The sequence below is a fragment of the Argiope bruennichi genome, chromosome X2, assembly GCF_947563725.1.
Source record: "Argiope bruennichi chromosome X2, qqArgBrue1.1, whole genome shotgun sequence".
Classification (NCBI taxonomy): Eukaryota; Metazoa; Arthropoda; class Arachnida; order Araneae; family Araneidae; genus Argiope; species Argiope bruennichi.
This window is the reverse complement of record NC_079163.1, coordinates 1,247,633-1,266,777: the sequence shown is the minus strand read 5'-3', so window position 1 is coordinate 1,266,777 and position 19,145 is coordinate 1,247,633. Positions and strand designations below refer to the sequence as shown.

The following is a 19,145-nucleotide window of genomic DNA, read 5'->3' as shown; positions in this document are numbered from 1 at the left end:
TTCAGCACCAAAGAAATCCAGAGAAGAGTTGGAAAGATTTCATTTATGAAGTTACAAATTACTTTCAAGGCTGGATAAGTGCTTTGAATGTCACAGATTTGGAGGGACTGAAAGATTTGATCATTACGGATCAAGTAAAGAAGAGAGTTTCACAAGAGGTTCGTGATCATTTTGTTAACGTATGGGGGACATTAGTCAAACCCCAAGATTTAGCAGACAAGCTAGACGAGTACGAGTGTATTCGAAAAACTTATCGGAGACCGTCGAATCCAAATCCCAAGGCACATCAACAAGTAAATGTTAGAAATAACGCCTTTAGCCGTGATAATAGTCTATAATAATAGTCCTAAACAGATGAAGCAAGATAAAGGTTTCACACGGAATAGATACGAACTGAAAAACCGTCCAAAGTTTACTTGCTATTTCTGTGGAGTGGATGGTCACGTAAAGAAGTTCTGTCCCAAACTTTTAAAGACGAACTCAGATCAAGATAGTAGAAGAAAGGCAAATGTTCACAGAACTGTCGTGGATCCAGAACCGGTAACTAAGGAAACGGCAATAGTGGCTAAAGTGATGTCTCACAGACGACCTTGTCTTGATAAAGGTCTTTGTAATCTAGAAAAGATACGTATAAGTGTGAATGGAAAGCCAGCAACAGCTTTAATTGATTCTGGCACTGAAATAACTGTACTCAGAAGAGATATATTGACTGATTTTCCTGTTGAAGATAAGGCTTCAATTTATATAAAAGGCATTTTTGGTCCAGCAGAGAAATGTTCTCTTGTCAATATTCCAATGGGTGTCATCGTTGGCAAAGACGGGAACATGATTCACCAAGAAGTGCTGTGTGCAGTTGCTCCTACTCTGGTGGATGATGTACTGTTGCCCCCAGAAATAAGGAACAAGTTGCAGGGTGTTCAAGAAAATTATTTCGTTGATATTTCCGAAAAGAACTCGGAACCGAAGACAATTAAAGATAGAGAAATCGTCGATGAAACAAGTGATGACAACCCAGTCTTGGGAAGTGAAGAAATAAGGGCATTCTCTGTGGAAAATTCAGAAAAGAATGCTAAAGAACTATCAAGGTCGGACGAATTTCTTAAAGATCAAGTGGGTTGTCCAGATTTGGAATATGCTAGAAAATGTGCAAATGAAAAGTTCGGAGGATATTATTTCCATAATAAATTTTTCTTTCACAAAGAAAAAGTTTTAGGGGAGTCCGTTGCTCAGCTAGTTTTGACTAAAAAGCGTAGACTTGAAGTTCTAAATTTAGCTCACTGTTCGGTATTTGGAGGTCACATGGGCGCAAGAAAAACTGCTGAAAGAATAAGGTATTCTTTTTACTGGCATGGAATATCCAAAGATGTCAGAGCTTTTTGTCAACAGTGCAAAGAGTGTCAGTTGACAAGGCGAATAAATCAAAAGGACAGAGTACCAATTACTCCTGTGGCAAGACCAGAATTGCCGTTCCAAGTGGTAAACATCGACATCATTGGACCTATGGATCCGCCGAGTGCAAAAGGTCACAGATATATATTATGTCTAGTTGATCAACACACGAGATGGGCTGAGACAGTACCACTGACCAGTTTAACTGCCAAAGCTACATGTGAAGCACTGTTAACCATCTTCATGCGGACAGGTGTGCCTAATATAATAGCATCAGACAATGGAACTAATTTCAATGCTAGTTTGACACAAGAGTTTGAAAAAAGAATGGGATCCAGCCCAAGATTTTCGACACCATTGCATCCAGAGTCGAATGGGCTGGTAGAAAGATTTAATCAGACGTTAAAGCACATGCTACATCATGTCATTTTGGAAGAGCCACGTACATGTCATACAAAAATACCATTCATTTTGTGGGCCTAACGAGAAGTCCCCAACAGCACGACCGGCTTAGCACCTTTTCAGTTGTTGTATGGACGAAAACCAGAAGGACCCTTATCTATTCTGAGGAACACTTGGGTGGCAGATGAAGAGGGTTTGCAGTTGGATACTACTCCAGTATCTCTTTACATGGAAAAGCTTAAGAAGCAGCTAGAAGACGCAGCTGAGAAAGCAAAATTGATTTCAACAGTACAGCAAGAAAGAATGGCTCGTTATTACAATTTGAGATCTACGAAGAAAGTCTTTAATCCAGGAGACAAGGTAATTGTTCTATTACCTGATTCTGGAAACAAGCTTTTAGCTAGATGGCAAGGTCCATGTACCATCGAATCACGAAAGAATGAACATTCATTTTTAGTGAAGATGCCTGAGAGTAGTCTGAGGCATGTGCATCAAAATAAAATGAGAGAATTTATTGCTAGCTCCGGAAGTGTGAACGTCATATTTGAAGGGGAAGAAGAATTTGGTGACATTGAAAATACTCCATTGAAAGAAGACTCCTTTTGGCAGGAAGTAAAATCCGTAGCCTCACCTGACTTATCAACTACGCAGCAAGCAGAATTGGAGAAATTATTAAAAGAATTTGAACCCTTATTCAAAAGACCAGTGCAACCAGTTGCAATCGGTGAGCACGTGATTGAACTTTTGCCCAATATTACTAGACGGAAACCGCATTCCTACAGTGTTCCAATGTCTTATAGAGCAGAGGCGGACAGACAAGTGAAAGAACTGTTGGACTTACACTTGATTGAACCTTCGAATGCAGACATTACATATCCTATAGTATGTGTGGCAAAGAAGGACGCATCCATTCCAATGTGTATTGACTATAGAGCCCTTAATGCTGTAACAAAAGTTCCTAATTACCCCATGAAAGATACACAAGAATTAGTTTTTACTGCGGTGATGGCTCAATGGTTATCTTGTCTAGATTTGCTAAAGGGATATTACCAAATTAAAATGAATGATGAGAACAAAATTTTAACAGCTTTTTCTACTCGTAACGGAGTATATCATTGGAAGGTTATGCCTTTTGGTCTGTCGGGAGCATCGGGTACATTCCAAAAAATAATGAATAGTGTTCTTCGAAACCATTCTAGTTATGCTCAAGCTTACATTGACGATATAATAGTGTACTCCAAAACATGGAGCGAACATTTAATTCATCTGAGAAAGGTATTGTAGGAATTAGAAAAGACAGGGTTTTCTGTAAAATTTAAAAAATGCACTTTCGCGGCCCGAGAACTACAATTTTTAGGCCATAAGATAGGAGGAGGTAAGCATGCACCAGACGAGGAAAAAATTGCGGCAATAAAACGACTAAAAAGGCCAAAGACGAAAAAGGAAGTAAGATCTGTGTTAGGACTAATGGGATTTTATCGATCATATATTCCTAATTATGCGGAAATTGCAACCCCTCTAACTGAACTAACCAAAGGGAAAAAATCAGGAGATGTAAATTGGGGAAAACGCGAAGAAGAATCGTTTTTAGATTGAAGAAAGCTTTATGTGAGGCGACAGCGTTAAATGCCCCTGATTTTGGTAAAACTTTCGAAATTCACTCAGACGCTTCTGACTATGCAGTTGGTTGTTGTCTAACCCAAAAAGAAGAAAAGGGAAATTATAAATCCATCGCACTTGTAAGCCAAAAATTTAACAAAACTCAAAAAAATTGGTCAACCATTGAAAAGGAAGCTTATGCCATTTTGTTTGGATTTAAAAAATTTGATAAATGGTTGCATGGAACTACGGTAGAAATCGTAACTGATCATAATCCATTAAAATACTTAATTGAAAAAACTCCAAAAAGCCCTAAATTAACAAGTTGGGCATTGGCTTTGCAACGATGGAGTTACAAAATTACTCATCGTCCTGGAATCTTAAACAAAGACGCTGATGCTTTATCTCGTCTACAAACTAAACATTAGTTCTTTTTCTTGTTAAAATTAGTTCTCACTATCCATTGTGTTAATGTATGTTTTGTTCGGTTTTTATTTCAACATATGTACGCTATATTCTTATTGTGTTTAATTATTTTCAATATATGTATTCATTTTTATTTAATACTAGCCGCCTTTGGCGACCAGCCGGTTCGCCAATCTTAATGTTCGTTTAAATTTTAATAATTAAATAGGTTGAACCGGAGTTTAACTCCCTTCTTCGCCAAGTTGCGATAACGCTCCAAAGCTGGCAATCTTTATTATGCACTATAATTGAACATCTGCTCCTTTGCTTTTGAACATTTCGCAAGGTCGTTGTTGGCGATTTTTAAAAATTGCTCCAAGCAGGAGGTTAAACTCCTGTCGTACCATTAAATATTTTACGCAATTCCAACTTTAATAGATTCTTCGGCAAAATATTTTAAAACTTCAAATTTTGATAGTCATATAATTCACTCATAATATTATAAGGGCCTTCAGTCATAGCCTGATATGTATCTCTCTAATTTTCTGTTACCCCTCGTAGAAATTATGCTTTAAATTAAAGTGTAAATGATTAATCTGCAATTAATATAATAATATTTTTTACTGAAACAAAGCATTTTTTTAATACTATGATTACTGATAATAGAGACACTGAGCGTTTAGACTTTATGGGCACTAAAGAATATCTTTCTTAATTTATGTAATATCTCAAGAATTTGTCAACAAAAATTTCTCAGATTCATCATGAACAGATCAATTCATTAACAATGTTTAATTTTAAATGCATCAAACACTAAAAAAATAAAATGAATCGTTTACAATAATCGGTCGAAAACAGGTTTAAAAAAATACTTAAAAAACGATGTACTTAAAACTATAAGCATATACAAAAAAGTATATAACTAACATAAATACAATTTAATTACAAAAGCATCCAATTAACCTAAAAATAATTTAAATCATTGAAAACAGGTTAAAAAAACTACTTAAAAAACGATGTACTTAAAATTATAAGCATATACAAAAAATATATAACTAACATAAATACAATTTACTTAAAAAAGCATGCAACTAACCTAAAAATAATTTAAATCATCCGTTGGTTGCCATGTCAACAGTCAGAAAACAATGCGCATGCGTGAATTTTCTTCACCAGTTACGTTAACGCAAGTGCGTGAATTTTTCTACGCCAGTTGGGGTAACGCTATGCAGATTATACATTTTTAATTTCCTTTATTCTGTGTTATTTTAATTCAAAAGTACTTCAGAATGAATGTGAAACATGGATTAATTAACAATGTTTAATTTTAAATGCATAAAACATTAAGAAAATAAACAGAATCGTTTGAAATAATCCGCCGAAAAATGTTAACCCTAGCCTCAATTCTGTTGGGAGAAAAAAATAACTGAAAGTTGGCGGTGGGGAAAATGGAAGATTTTTTTGGCGGAAAAGTTGGCGGCGAGGAAAATGGAAGATTTTTTTGGCGGGAAAGTTAGTTTTTAACTAATAATTAAAATTCTAATTAAAATTTCAAAAAAAGGGACCCCAGGTGCACATTCCCGACCTCTAAGGTATACATGTACCAAATTTGATAGCTGTATGTCAAATGACCTGACCTGTAGAGCGCCAACACACACACACACACACACACACACACACACACACACATTGAGCTTTATTATAAGTATAGATAACGATATGTATGCTATGTTCATATTTCGTTTAATTATTTTTCATATATATATATTCGGAGCTTTCATTGTTATTTCAATATGTGGATGAGATGTTCTTATTTCGTTTAGTTATTTTTCCTTATATGTTATTAACTTTGTCCAAAGGAATCAGAGAAAAACTTTTGCCGTTTGAAGACCAGTTTTTCTCTTAGAGGCGGCGTGCGAGGGCGCTGCGGATGATTAGAACCAGATAACGAACTGAAGGGAAGAGGGTGGAGAAGTAGTACGGCGGGAGAGACGGTGCCGAGAGAAAAAGATGATGGATGTTTGGAGCTCTATGATGTTCTCGTGCTAAATTTTGTGATAGTGTTCTTGTATGTTATGTTTCGTCCTACGTCAATTAAATGTTGTCAAAAAATTTAAATATGGTGTCATACCAATTATTTTCGTTTACATTTACTTACTAAAAGGGAAGTCTTTGCCTTATTAATTTTTCTGATGAGAAAGAAAAATTAAAAAAAGCTCGGCAGCGCCGACAGGCTATATTCGGGAACCACATCAAAATACTCGTCATGACGTGTTCTATCCGAATCCTACACCCTGTGTGTGTGTGTGTGTGTGTGTGTATATATATGTATGTATGTATAATGATATTTTAAACTTTAATTTCAACTTAATTAATTTCCAAAGTTTTATCTTAATCTAGCCCATAATAAGTTCATTCTCTTAATTCGTGATCCAATTCCACTGTCTCTACTTAATGAATTTAAGAGAAGTTTTATAAAATTGCTTAGTCAGCTAAACGCCGATATTTTCACACGCTCGGCGTGAAGGGGTAAAAATGTCCAGTAAGCACATTCTTTCTTAAAAGATCTCTGTGTTTCCCTTACATGTGATAGACATGCGTCAGAAATCCCTATTAGAATCTTATTAATATATTTGGAGAAATATTTTCCCTATCAAAATCTAAGGTTAAATAAGGGGAGGAATAATTTATTTTAATTTCATCAATAGCAGAGGTTCTATAAGCCCTTTGTGAAACTGGTAAATCAGATGTTAAATTTATTCTAGAGGGTTCCATTCTTATTTTACCAACATCATATTTATTTTTTGCAAACACATGAGAATATTCTGACACCAGAGATAATACAGGTTCAGATAATTTATTTACAGTCAGAGGTGGGAAAATTTCCGCTGAGGTATTCACTACCCTAACCTTATTATCACTAGTGTTATTATTTTCCACAATATGTAAAGACATATAATTATTATTGGTATGTAAGTTGGTAATAATTTTCCCATTTTGAAATATTCTATTTTTACAAATATAATTCTTTTTATATTTCTAATGTAAAATGATGAATGGGATTTCTGCATTAATGTTTATATAATGTAAAGGTAAGGGAAACTTTGGTATCACTTTTAATATGCTTTTAAATTTTAATTTTTCTTACTTGACCACAACTGTAACGTAAGGCTGTGTGTCGAGGGCCCCGACATACTTTCACGTCTTGCAGTGGGGGGAAAATGTAATGATATTTTAAACTTTCATTTCAACTTAATTAGTTTCCAAAGTTTTATCTTAATATAGCCCATAATAAGTTCATTCTCTTATTTCGTGATCCAATTCCACTGTCTCTACTTAATTAATTCAAGAGAAGCTTTATAAAATTGCATAGTCAGCTAAACGCCGATATTTTCACACGCTCGGCGTGAAGGGGTAAAAATGTCCAGTAAGCACATTCTTTCTTAAAAGATCCCTGTGTTTCCCTTACATGTGATAGACATGCGTCAGAAATCCCTATCAGAATCTTATTAATATATTAGCACCGTGGAGAAATATTTTCCCTATCAAAATCTAAGGTTATATAAGACGAGGGATAATTTATTTCGGCCCCTTTTTCCCCACTTCGGCTTTTGTACTACGCTGCGGTGGACGTCTTGTCCGCGTCTCTGCTTGTAAATAATTATGCTTTTCCGATGGATTAAAAAGAATTTAAAAAGATAAAAAGTCTCTTCACTGTCTTCAAAACTGCATCCTGCTTCACATAAAATAATGTTACATATTAAAAAGCCGACAGGATTTCGAATTTGTTACTTATATATATAACATATTTTCATTGAAGTAGAATGTATCTATATGTAGAATGAAGTAGAATATATATATATATATATATATATATATATATATATATATATATATATATATATATATATATATTGTTACAAAAAATTTTCTGCTACAAATACCGCCAATAAATCGTAATGACGCAGCGTGTTTAATTTCTAATAGTTCATATCCATATCCGGCTTTCAATTCCTAATCCGGCTTTCAATTCCTCTTGTCCTTTCTTTATGTCTGCCAACATGGAAATAGATCTGCAAATTTTTCATCCATTCCTCTGTTTCAAGGCATACACAGGAAAGTCCAACTAATCCCACTTCTGACACCAAATGTTACAAAAATTTTTCTGCTACAAATACCGCCAATAAATCGTAATGACGCAGCGTATTTAATTTCTAATAGTTCAGCAGCTTACTTGCTGTCTAATCCTCCTGTTTCTTTACTTGTCGGCGACTCCGACTCCTCTCACACACAACTTCTGACGATCCACACAACTTCTTCCCAGCTTGAGTGCTCGTCTTTTATAGTTCCGGGAGGCGGGGCTAGAATCTTCATACCAACATTGGATTTCTGGCCAGGCGCCAATTCAATACACGTGTGACCTTTGACACCTTTTGAAGGGTAAAAGTATCACTTTCATTTAATGCGTAGTACTGATGGCGCATTATTTTTACAAAGGGATTAATTAAACCGGAAGTGGAATTGGATCACGAAATAAGAGAATATTTTAGAATCAAGTTACTATGGGCTAAATTAAGATAAAATCTTGGAAATTAATTAAATTGAAATTAGAATTAAAATATCATTACATATATATATAGGGCGAGTGAAGAAAACAACTGAAAAAGGAGTAATTGGGAACAGTGATAACAAAATGCATAGGTAAAACCTAAGTAAGCTGAAAAAAATTTGCCTTCTTTATAACACTCTAAAGGAAGACGATAAATATTTTCCCGCTTCTGTCAGTGGCATTTTCTAACGTTCATTTGTTTTAGTTGCAATCATAGTTTTAGAAAACATAATTTTTCTGACCGTCATTATCCATTCCCAATATGAGTTATTTACAAGGTAAGTTAATAAGTTAAATACTTATCGGATCTCTAGGATATAGCGATTACCAGAAAGATTAAATTTCCCATTTTTGAAATTTTTCCTGAGAAACAGGATAGGGTTCTCAACCTCTCCTGAAAATTTTCATTGTGGAATAGTTAGGAAAAGATTTTGAATGCGATAAAGGCCTATATTTTTATAGCACTTTGAATAATTTATTAATAATACAAGGTAATAATAAGTATAAGAACACATTATTGTCCTGCTCCACCAAATTTTTTTATTATTTTATGAAAAATTAATGATTGATATTTTTGAAGAATATACCATGTCATTTACATATAATAATTTTAATGTGTGAAAGCTTGTTATTGATATTTATTTGATATTGTTTGGCATCGAAAATAGAAGAAAGCAAAAAGACTAACGTCAAGGAAATTTAAACAACGGTAAACTGAACAAGGAATTTGATGATGATGATTTTGACTCGTTTTACTAAGAAACGGAGATCGTCAAGATGGTAAAAATAACATCTCGAATCAATCATGATTGATTTTTCAAAAAATATCTATATTTTAATCGATTATGTTGAAGGTACCAGAATGAACCAGGAACCAATAATTCATTTAAGGGATTAATAGAGTAGATAGTGGTTAACTAATGTGATAAGCTAGCAGGGTCCCAATTATTTTAAATCAAAATTTCTTTTGGTGGCTACTGTCAGTTTGCGACTGCCAAGAATTATATTTAAGTTATACTACCAGATCCTATCACTAAACAGATTTTTTTTTTTTCAGACAGCATAAATGTCAAAGAAAAATTAAATCGAGCCTCCTACTGAAATAGGAGATCTAATTTGAATTATTAGTCCTTACTCAGTTTAAAGTAAGTTTCTATACCCCATATATTTCCTTCTCGTGTCTCATTATGTTCAGCCATATGAATTTTTATAAAGGTTCATTTCTCGACAAAAATGGAAATTAAATGACCATAAATTACTCTAAATTTAAGGTATTAAAAAGGTTTACACATTTATACGCAATAATCCATGAAATAGAATTTATTTTTATTGAAAAACAGTTTAAAAAATCCATATTTAGTGACATTTGGAAACGGGCGGTAAAATAAATTCTGAGTCAATAAGCAGTAGTTTACTATCATACCAAATATATTCTCGTCAAATCATTTCGTGTTGTAATCTGAAATGAAATTGTCTCATATTTTCTGGGCAATTGGGAACATACTATGGTAATTATGAATATTGTTGTAATTACGCCTGGCTAATTAATGAATTAATTCGAAGACAGCCATTGTTTAATGAACCCTCCAGAACAAAATTATGCATAGAAATAAATTATAGAATTTTTCTTAGCATAAGAGCATTTTAAATCGAAGAAGAGGGCAATGTTTCAAAATTCGTTCACCCTTATTATGACCTGATTATTTACCCTTAATGATCCTACTTACAAAAATATTGAAAAGAAAATACTTAAATCAAAAGATTAAAATAAAACATAATAATACTAACCTAAAAATCTATTGCAGGAAACACTCAAACATAGATGAAGAAATGGGCAACTAAGAAAAGTAAAACTAAAACAAATGGAAGTGGTCTCATCGAAACTTATTCTCCAATAAATGCATTTGTGTATTAGCGATCTTCGGCGATTAATTACTAGTATGTGGTAATAAGTTCCAGAAAACCCAAATATATATTTTTGAATGCTTTTCTTCCAAGCAATTCTAAAATGTTCTCTTATTTCCTGTTCCAAATTTCACTTTTTTTTTATTTTTTTATTTAGTTAATGCTAAACGAGCTCTGTAAAGTGGGAGCTTGTAAATCTATCAAGTTAAGCAAATTATTTTAAAAGATGCGTATATTTCCCTTTCGTAAGTCTACACGTGTCAAAGAATCCCTATTAGAAACTCGTAGTATAAAATCCACTCGGAAAAAATATTTCGCGCTCTTTTGCATTTGTATCGCAATGTGAACGCACGACAGTTTCATCGCCGCTTCTTACTTGTACATAAATGATGCCTTCTGAAATAGAATAAATAGGAAGTTTTAAAATTTCAGTGTCTTCTCTCTCTTCGGCCCCGCTAATGCTTAAAAAATTATGTCTTTACATTATAATCAGCCGACAGGATAGTTATTTGTGTTCAAATTTCGAATTGTTAAAGAATTAAATGCGCGGAGGAGACGTTGCGGTGCGGTTCCGTGGCTCGCTGATGGTTTCTAAGACTTGGCTCGGCCGTCGGCTTCGTCCGTCTCGGTGTCATGCTACTCGGGCCCGAGGTTTAAGTTCTTCGCTGCCTTCGGATCTGGACCAAGCTACCGATGGAGTACCCTCTGCTATCCGTAACCCCAGTATCCAGTTCTCACTGAATTGATTTCGCCTCCTTCTCTGCCTTCATTCCTTTGCGCTCCTTTTCATCTTAAAGAAGTTCCATTCAGCCTTGCCTGTGCCAAATGACCCATCTAGATTTCCAAGATATCATTTTTGTGTTCCATTTTCACCATAATAATCGTAATAACCTTCCTTCAAATTTGACCCTCTCGCTGCGCATCCCGCGATTTCCATGGGCAACATAGAAGTAGCAAAATTTGCACAACCCGCTATTTTCGCGGGGATGCATTTTTTCGTCTATTTAGCCGTGAGAACGCTCTTTTCCCGTTCATGGTTTCATTCAGATCTGAATTAACAGATAGCGTTTGTTGCCCAAGGTTCTGCGAAATATACAAGCAAGTTCCTGACTCAACAGTTGAAAGATTATAAGTGAATTCATCCATAATATTATTCCTTACAGAAATTCAAGATTTATATTGTGCATTTATTATTTTATTTTGAACTGCATATTTAAATTTTAGTACTATTGCAAATAATCTTTTTTCTAATATTATTTAAAATATTGAATTTTTGAGGCTTTTATCAAACTATTTTCAAAGTTTTATGCATAAATTTAAAATGTGCTTTATTTGAAATTTATCTTTATGCTTTTAAAATCAAGAAAAATGATTTACCCAAATAAATTAAATTTATCTAAATTTAAGGTTTTAAACTAAGAATAAATAAATAAAAGTGATGACACGTGATAATCGGAGAAAATTAGCAAATACCTCAGAGGAAATTTTTCTACATCTCTGTAGTCAAACTATCCTCTGTTATCCATTATGTCAGAATACTTTTATGTTTTAGTATGTATACAAACCTTGTATATGAAGAAAGAATAATAGTCCAAGATTCTAATACCTCCTAATGACACGTGATAATCGGAATAAGATAGCAAATACCTCAGGTTAAATTTTTACTCCTCTGAATGTGATTAAGCTATCTTCTGTTATCACTTGTGTCAAAATAATCCCAAGTTTCTAAATAAAAATGCTTTTTTTTATCAATTACACCCAAATATATTTTGTATTATTTATTTAATAACAAATGCTTATTATAAGAGTATTTTGAATCTTGTGTTTGTTATATTCATTTACAAGTGATTTGTATAAAATCCTTGAATCTTGCATTTATTATTTTCATTTCCAAATGTTTTATTTGAAAATTTTGAATCTTGCGTTTTTTATTCACAGTCCAAATACTTTATTTCAAATTATAATTCATATTGATGATTCATTTAGGTGAAATCATAATTATATAGATATTTTATTTAAAAATTTAATATTATATTTCTAATTTAATAATTTTGTTGAGTCAAATTTCCCAGTATTTAAGAGTAATAAAGGTAACATAATAGTAATACAGATATAACTGTCCTCATCAAATTAAGTTCATCGGCTGAGCTTCTACAGAAAAATGAAAATAACTCTAATGCAAGATATCATTTAATTTATTAATATTTATTTAATATTAATTTATTTCGTTGTCAAGTTGCCAAATGGTCATGGAGACTGGGAGACATTGATCCGCCACCCGTTCAGCATCCATCAGAGATATATCTAAAACGGTTTTCCTTATGATAGAACTTTTGCGATACAAAGCAATATCACAAATTCCTAACAATATATTAAGTGTTTTTACAGCTCTATCATATAATTTACATTCTGGTTTATCCAATAATATTTCCTGTAATATTTATTAAGATCATTTCTACCCCCCCCCCCGAAAAGAGAGAGAGAGAGAGAGAGAGAATCCAAAACACTTGTGGAAAAACAGTACAATAATTTGTTATGGTAAATTTGCTTTTGTTTTAATAATGAAGAGATTTTATTGTCAATATATTGTATACTTGCTGTTTAATAAAAAAAGGCCAGTTTATCTCTACTGTTTTATGTCATTATTTACAATTTATTTTCAAGAATTTGCGATGTATAACCCTTACTCAGATTCGGACATAAAAACATGATTCATATAAATTATATTTTAATAAATGAAAATACTTTTTGTTTACTTAATTACCCCAACCTCAAAAATGAAGTAAATTAGAGTAAGTCAAATTGGCTTAAACATTGCCAGTGAAGGGATATATTGACAGTATTATCCACCATAACTATCACAACATTCAGTATTATGCAAGTTCATGGACCTTCATAAATCTTACTTTAATTCTCACAATATTTCTTCTGTAAATGTAAATATAACACTGAGAAAATATTTATATAATATCAGAAAACAAAAAACAACGATCGACATTACAGTATAGGGAAGATATTTCACTAAAAAAATACTTCACTGTTAATTAGATAAAGGTTTGATCTAATTAATAAATTAGATCAAAATAAAAAAAATGTTAATCTTAAATTTAAAATTACCTGAATTTGAGATGCATTCGCATATCCACCTAAAACAATAGGAACGGAAAATTGTTGCATGAAAACAGGTAATGTTCCTAACTTTCCAGGAAATATAAAATCAAACAAGGACCACAATTCTTTCAAATTGTTTTGTATTGGTGAACCAGACAAGATAATTCGATGAGGAGTTCGAAACTATAAAAGCAAAAATACTAATTAATATAGCAAAATAATTTGAACTATATGCAAACTGAACTAAAAAGTGCATACTAGAAAGTGAAGTCAGAAAATGATAGAATAATCTAGGGTCCTTGCATCAACTTTCAAGCAATTTTGGGATTAGATGCAAACATTTCCCTGAAGAAAGAAGGATGGCTCGAAAAAAAGGAAAATTTGAACCATCCCTTTATTTTATAACAATTCATCCTCCCATCCAAATCTTGGTACAAAGTTACCTCATTAATGGAACTCTGTGTTGATTATTTTTTCAGTACATATTAATAATAAATTTGCTGTGGAACAATATAACTTCGGATGAAAAATACAAATAAATAAACTGCATTTATACCCAATTATAATAATCAGGTATATGATGATACATCTTGCCAAATCAAAATGGCATTTCAGAAATTCTTGCTCCAGCAATTCCCAGTTATATTATTACTAAATCTATCTAATAACCCACCTCCATTAGTAAGGTGAGTATTTTATCAATTTTAAAGGTAACTCTATTGACAGGGGCTGCACAAAACAAATTGGAACAATTTATTCCGACTCATTGTAGTAAATCTGGGGTCTTCCTGGTTTCTCTAACAAGAAGTCTTTTGTTTTGTGATGTCAAAAACACCTTCTGCATCTCTTTATAAGTGCAGTCATTAAATTCAATGGTATTAAGGTAAGCTTCTAGGGTCTTTGGAGAGTATCTATATATTCACAATCCCTAGTTCCCCTTTATACATCCTGAACACGTCGTAATTAAAAACATTTTTCTCAGAGTTGGTTAATTTTAAAAATGGCAAAAATAAATTATAAAATCAAATGGGATTATTTTACTCTTTAAAATTTCTTGATTCAGAGAAACTTTTTTTTTCTGTACAAAGTTATCCCACATTAGAAATATAGATTTATTTTTTTCTTTCATAATGAAAGCACTTAACATTCAGAAGCAACGCACTTTCTTTGCTAGAAACCTATTTTTTTAAACCGAAAAATCGACGCAATATTTTCTACCTTCTGTAACGACCCGAATCACAATTAAGTATTGAAATACACTCAAATCAAGATTGCTTACAAATTAATAATAATAATAATTTCGTTTGTTCAAATTTTCAGCAAAAATGGCATTATGGCACAGAGTTTTTTTCAATGAGTGCAAAGTAAATTCGGATTATGGTAGATTTCTTACAGTAACGTAAAGGGGGAAAAAACTACGTTTTAAAATTTTTTAGTTTTTTAAGCATGTAGTATTTAAACATCGTCTTTTATCACAATTCCATATTGTTTCCTTTCTTTTTTGAAATGCGAAGTCAATCGCATTTATGAAAAATACTAATGTCTCTCGAAAAATATATGCATTGCAAATAATCTAACAAAAATAAAACAAAGCAAAATATATATGCACAAATGAAAAAGATTATCTAAAAGATATGAGCATGCTTTTAATGAAGAGATAAAGAAACATTATAAACTCGCAGAAATTTGGTCAATAATGTAACAAAGACGGAAACTAAATTCAACATTTAGCTGTTCTTAAAATTACTTTTGACTTCAAGAGAGAACAGTATAACAGGAAAATGGAGGCTCATCAATCATAATCATTAATCATGTTTATAATCAGCTTGATAATGAATATAAAAAGGTCAAATAACATAACGTTATTATTCTTATCATTAATTCTATCAAGGAAAATGAATTCAGCATTCTATACAGTTCACTGGCTGACATGTCTCCATTGAGATCTGATGTCATGGGAAAAACTGTAAACAACCAAACAACTTATGACAAAATAGATGCAAACAATCCAAGATTACCAGCATACAACTCTGCATCAAGTCAGCTAAATTGCAGTAAATAAAAGATTTGTAATAATTTAAATTTAAGAGTAATGGCTTCACTAAATCAGAAATATTACCATTCGATCTGTTGAAATATAAATCAATTAATTTACCTGAATTACTTTTCTAACAAATTTGTATCTTATGTCCATATGTTCAGTTTTAAAATTTTTACAAATATTTTTAGGAAAACAAATTACAGTTTCGTTGTCACAGTGTACATTAAGAACAGCAAATAGAATTTTTTGGTAGAATACTAAATTCATTAGTCACTCTAGAAAACCATACTGTTTCCTTTTCTTTTTCACATAATGCTTCAAATTTAGATTCCGCTGGAGCTCCGTGCAATCCATTTTGGCTTTATCAAATTCAAAATTATATTTCCAAATTGTATCAAATGGCCACAATAGAATAATGATTTGATAAACTACAGTCCCAATTAACCTCCATGTATAACAAGTGGCAAATTCTCTCTTTCAGTGTTTTATTTATATGTTTACCGATATCCACATATAACAAGTAAACTCACAATAAAAAAGTAAACTCATTTTATAATTAAACTGCCAACAGACATTATGAAATTTGGAAAATTGTGGTGCATGAAAACTGGCTTACGTCTCAGCTTTGAATAAGTTTTAAACCGCATAATGGCGCTCCTCTTTACACGTCCATTATATAAACTATTTTCCAATTTGCGAAACTTTGTAACTACCCAAAAATTGAGATATTTAATTTACAAAAAACTAATAACATATCTCATTCTTTCACCCCAAAAGAATACCAACCCAAAAGAACAATCAATTAAAGACCAACATGGATTTTTTTTTTTCCCTGCTGGTCAAAAACTGAGTTCAGCTCAGTTAGCTCTCTATAATACCTTTTTCTGGAATTCTAGTGCCCAATATAATAAGAAGATTATCATTAGATTCCAAAAGCCTGCTAAATGTTAACAGTAACTTTTCAATATATATATATGCGTGTGTGTATGTATGTAATGATATTTTAAAATCTAATTTAAACTTAATTAATTTCCGAATTTTTCGCTCAATTCAGCACATATTAACTTCATTCTAAAATATTCTCTTAATTCCTGATCCCATTCCACTTTTTCTATTTAATTAATGCAACATAAAGCACTGTAAAAATGTTTTCGTCAGCGATTTCCGAGTGAAGGGATAAAATATTGCTGACTTAAACAAATTCTTCTAAAAGATCCCTATTATTCCCTTGCCTGTGATCGAGGTGTGTGGGAAATCCCTATTAAAATCTCACAGTATATATTCACAGGGATAAAATTTTCATTAGCATTTCCTCATTTCTTGTTGTGCTCGTCGCTTCTGCTTGTGCCAAAAATCATGCCTCCCGGAATGGAAATAAAACGAACTTAAAAACTCAAAGTGTCTTCTCTGACTTACACCATGACTCTGATTCAACAATTATGTTTATATATATGTAAGCATTATTTTATGTGAAGCAAAATGCAGTTTTGAAAACAGTGAAGATACTTTCGATTTCGTGACGTCGTTGTATTTCATCTAAGAGACACAGGCATTATGTACAAGCAAGAGCGACGAGCAACACACAACGACACAGAAAGAAATGAGGGAAAAGCTCATGAACATTTTATCCCTGGTCTTATATAACCTGAGATATTGATAGGGAAAATATTTCTCCATAGTGCTTATATACAATGAAATTTCAATAGGGATTTTCACTACACGCGTCGACAAGGTAAGGGAAACACAGGGATCTTTTAAAAAAGAATTTGGCACGTCAGCGGTATTTTGTCCCTTCACTCGGAGTGTGGGAAAGTACGCATATACAATATATAAAGAGCTGCGCGAACAGCAATTTTACAAAGTCTCTCTTGAATTAATTAAGTACAGAAAGTGGAAATAGATCAGGAAATAAGAGAATATTTTAGAATGAACTATGGGCTAAATTAAGATAAAACCTTGGAAATTAATAAATTGAAATTAGAGTTTAAAATATCATTGTGTGTGTGTGTATATGTGTATTTGATGCAGAAATAAGGAATTACCATTCATTCCTAACAAATATTTTAATGGACACAGTTTGGCTAAATCTGCTATATTCTTAATTAGGGCAACAACTTTATTTGTTATTGCAGCTTTTCCAAATATTAAAATATCATCAACATTAAGTAAAAATAAAATGTCCTAATACACACAATTTTATCACGGAAATTTGTCAAAATTTAATTATTTGAAGATGATATATAATTCACAGTTTTAGTTCGATTACTTTCATGCAAACCGTACAATGCTTTATGCAGCAGGTGCATCTTACTTTCTTGTCTTTTTATAATGAATATTGGCAGTAATTTAAAATTCATTTATAACTCACCATACAAATATACTGATTTCAAATCAGTTTGTACACAATACCGTTTTAACAGCGAAATTAGTAAGATGAACGGCGATTTTACAAACGAAACATTTACAAGTGGAGAAAATGTTTTCCCATAATGAATTCCAGCCTTTTATTTAAGACCTTATCAATTGCCCCTCAAATCTGGAAAAAAAGTTCTCTTTATTTTCCCTGTACGCATATACAATATATAAAGAGCTGCGCGAACAGCACTTATGGGCTAGTTCTAATGGGATCAAAATACTCCATAGTTTTAATAAATGGAAAAAGTAAGGAAAGGAAGCAACAATTTAAGATTACTCCAAATAATGAGCCGGCGTCCTGGTATAGGGGTAGCGCGTCTTCCTCGTGATCTGGGCGTCCTGGGTTCGAGTCCCGGTTCGGGCATGGTTGTTCTGTGTTCTATCTGTGAGGTGTATGAATGTGCCCCCCTGTAAAAACGAGGTTATGCAAGCGAATGTGTGTGAGTTTCATCTTCATATGAGCTAGAAGTCAGACTTCTGCTCTTGGGTGCTCAGGGGTCTTTACTCTCAGAAGCTACTGCAATCCCTTTCCGTGGTAACGAGGACACGACATCATCATCACTCCAAATAATAGTTATATTAAAAGAATACTTAAATTGCACAGAAAAAAAATCTCTTTATCTATTGCCTAGAATTTAACAAATAAAATTCACATATTAAGGGATTATTCACATAATAACCTAAATGGTTAGCATGTAACCATTTCATGTTGTCCGAATTCCGTTGAGTTTTCGTTGCATCTTGAATTATTTTAATTGAATTCGCATTCACCTCTTTAACTGTGACACAAAATTAAGGACTCGAATGAAATAAAACGCAAAATAATTGTTTTGATATCGTGACACAAACCAATTTATGTATACTTAACAAAAAGCATTACAAAGGGCGATTACTTTAATATATATTTTTTTATTTATTTTTGTGAATTCATATATTTCTGCAACTTCTGACAAATTTTTCATTTATCAATTTAATTTTTTTTACCTTTCCAACAATTTCATTTACAATGTTGCTTTTGCGTTAGTTGGACTCCTTTTCCTTTTCTTTTCCCTGGGCTTTTTTACTGTTTTTCAAAAGCTCCATAATATTTCCCAAGTGCTAATTTAGCAAACTGAAGCAAATCTTTTGAATTGAAGCATTTAGAACACCTCCATAAAAGTTTCTGACATCATACAAAGTTCTTAGACCAATTAAAGAATCTTCTTTCAGATTTTCAACACTCATATCCTTGTTGATACTAAATCTATTTTCCACAGCCACATTGCCATA

The 19,145-nt window shown here is 32.5% G+C and overlaps 1 protein-coding gene across 2 annotated transcripts in view; it reads right to left on the bottom strand.

Moving 5' to 3' along the window:
- LOC129960511 (DNA excision repair protein ERCC-6-like) overlaps positions 1-19,145 on the bottom strand; it is a 193,959-nt gene that overhangs the window by 98,063 nt on the left and 76,751 nt on the right. Inside the window, exon 10 of one of the 2 annotated variants that reach the window (XM_056073987.1) lies at positions 13,427-13,603. The exons of the other annotated variant lie outside the window; for it this stretch is intronic. Within the exon in view, the coding sequence (XP_055929962.1) occupies positions 13,427-13,603 (177 nt within the window). The remainder of the gene's footprint in view (positions 1-13,426; positions 13,604-19,145) is intronic. 2 annotated transcript variants of the gene reach the window in all.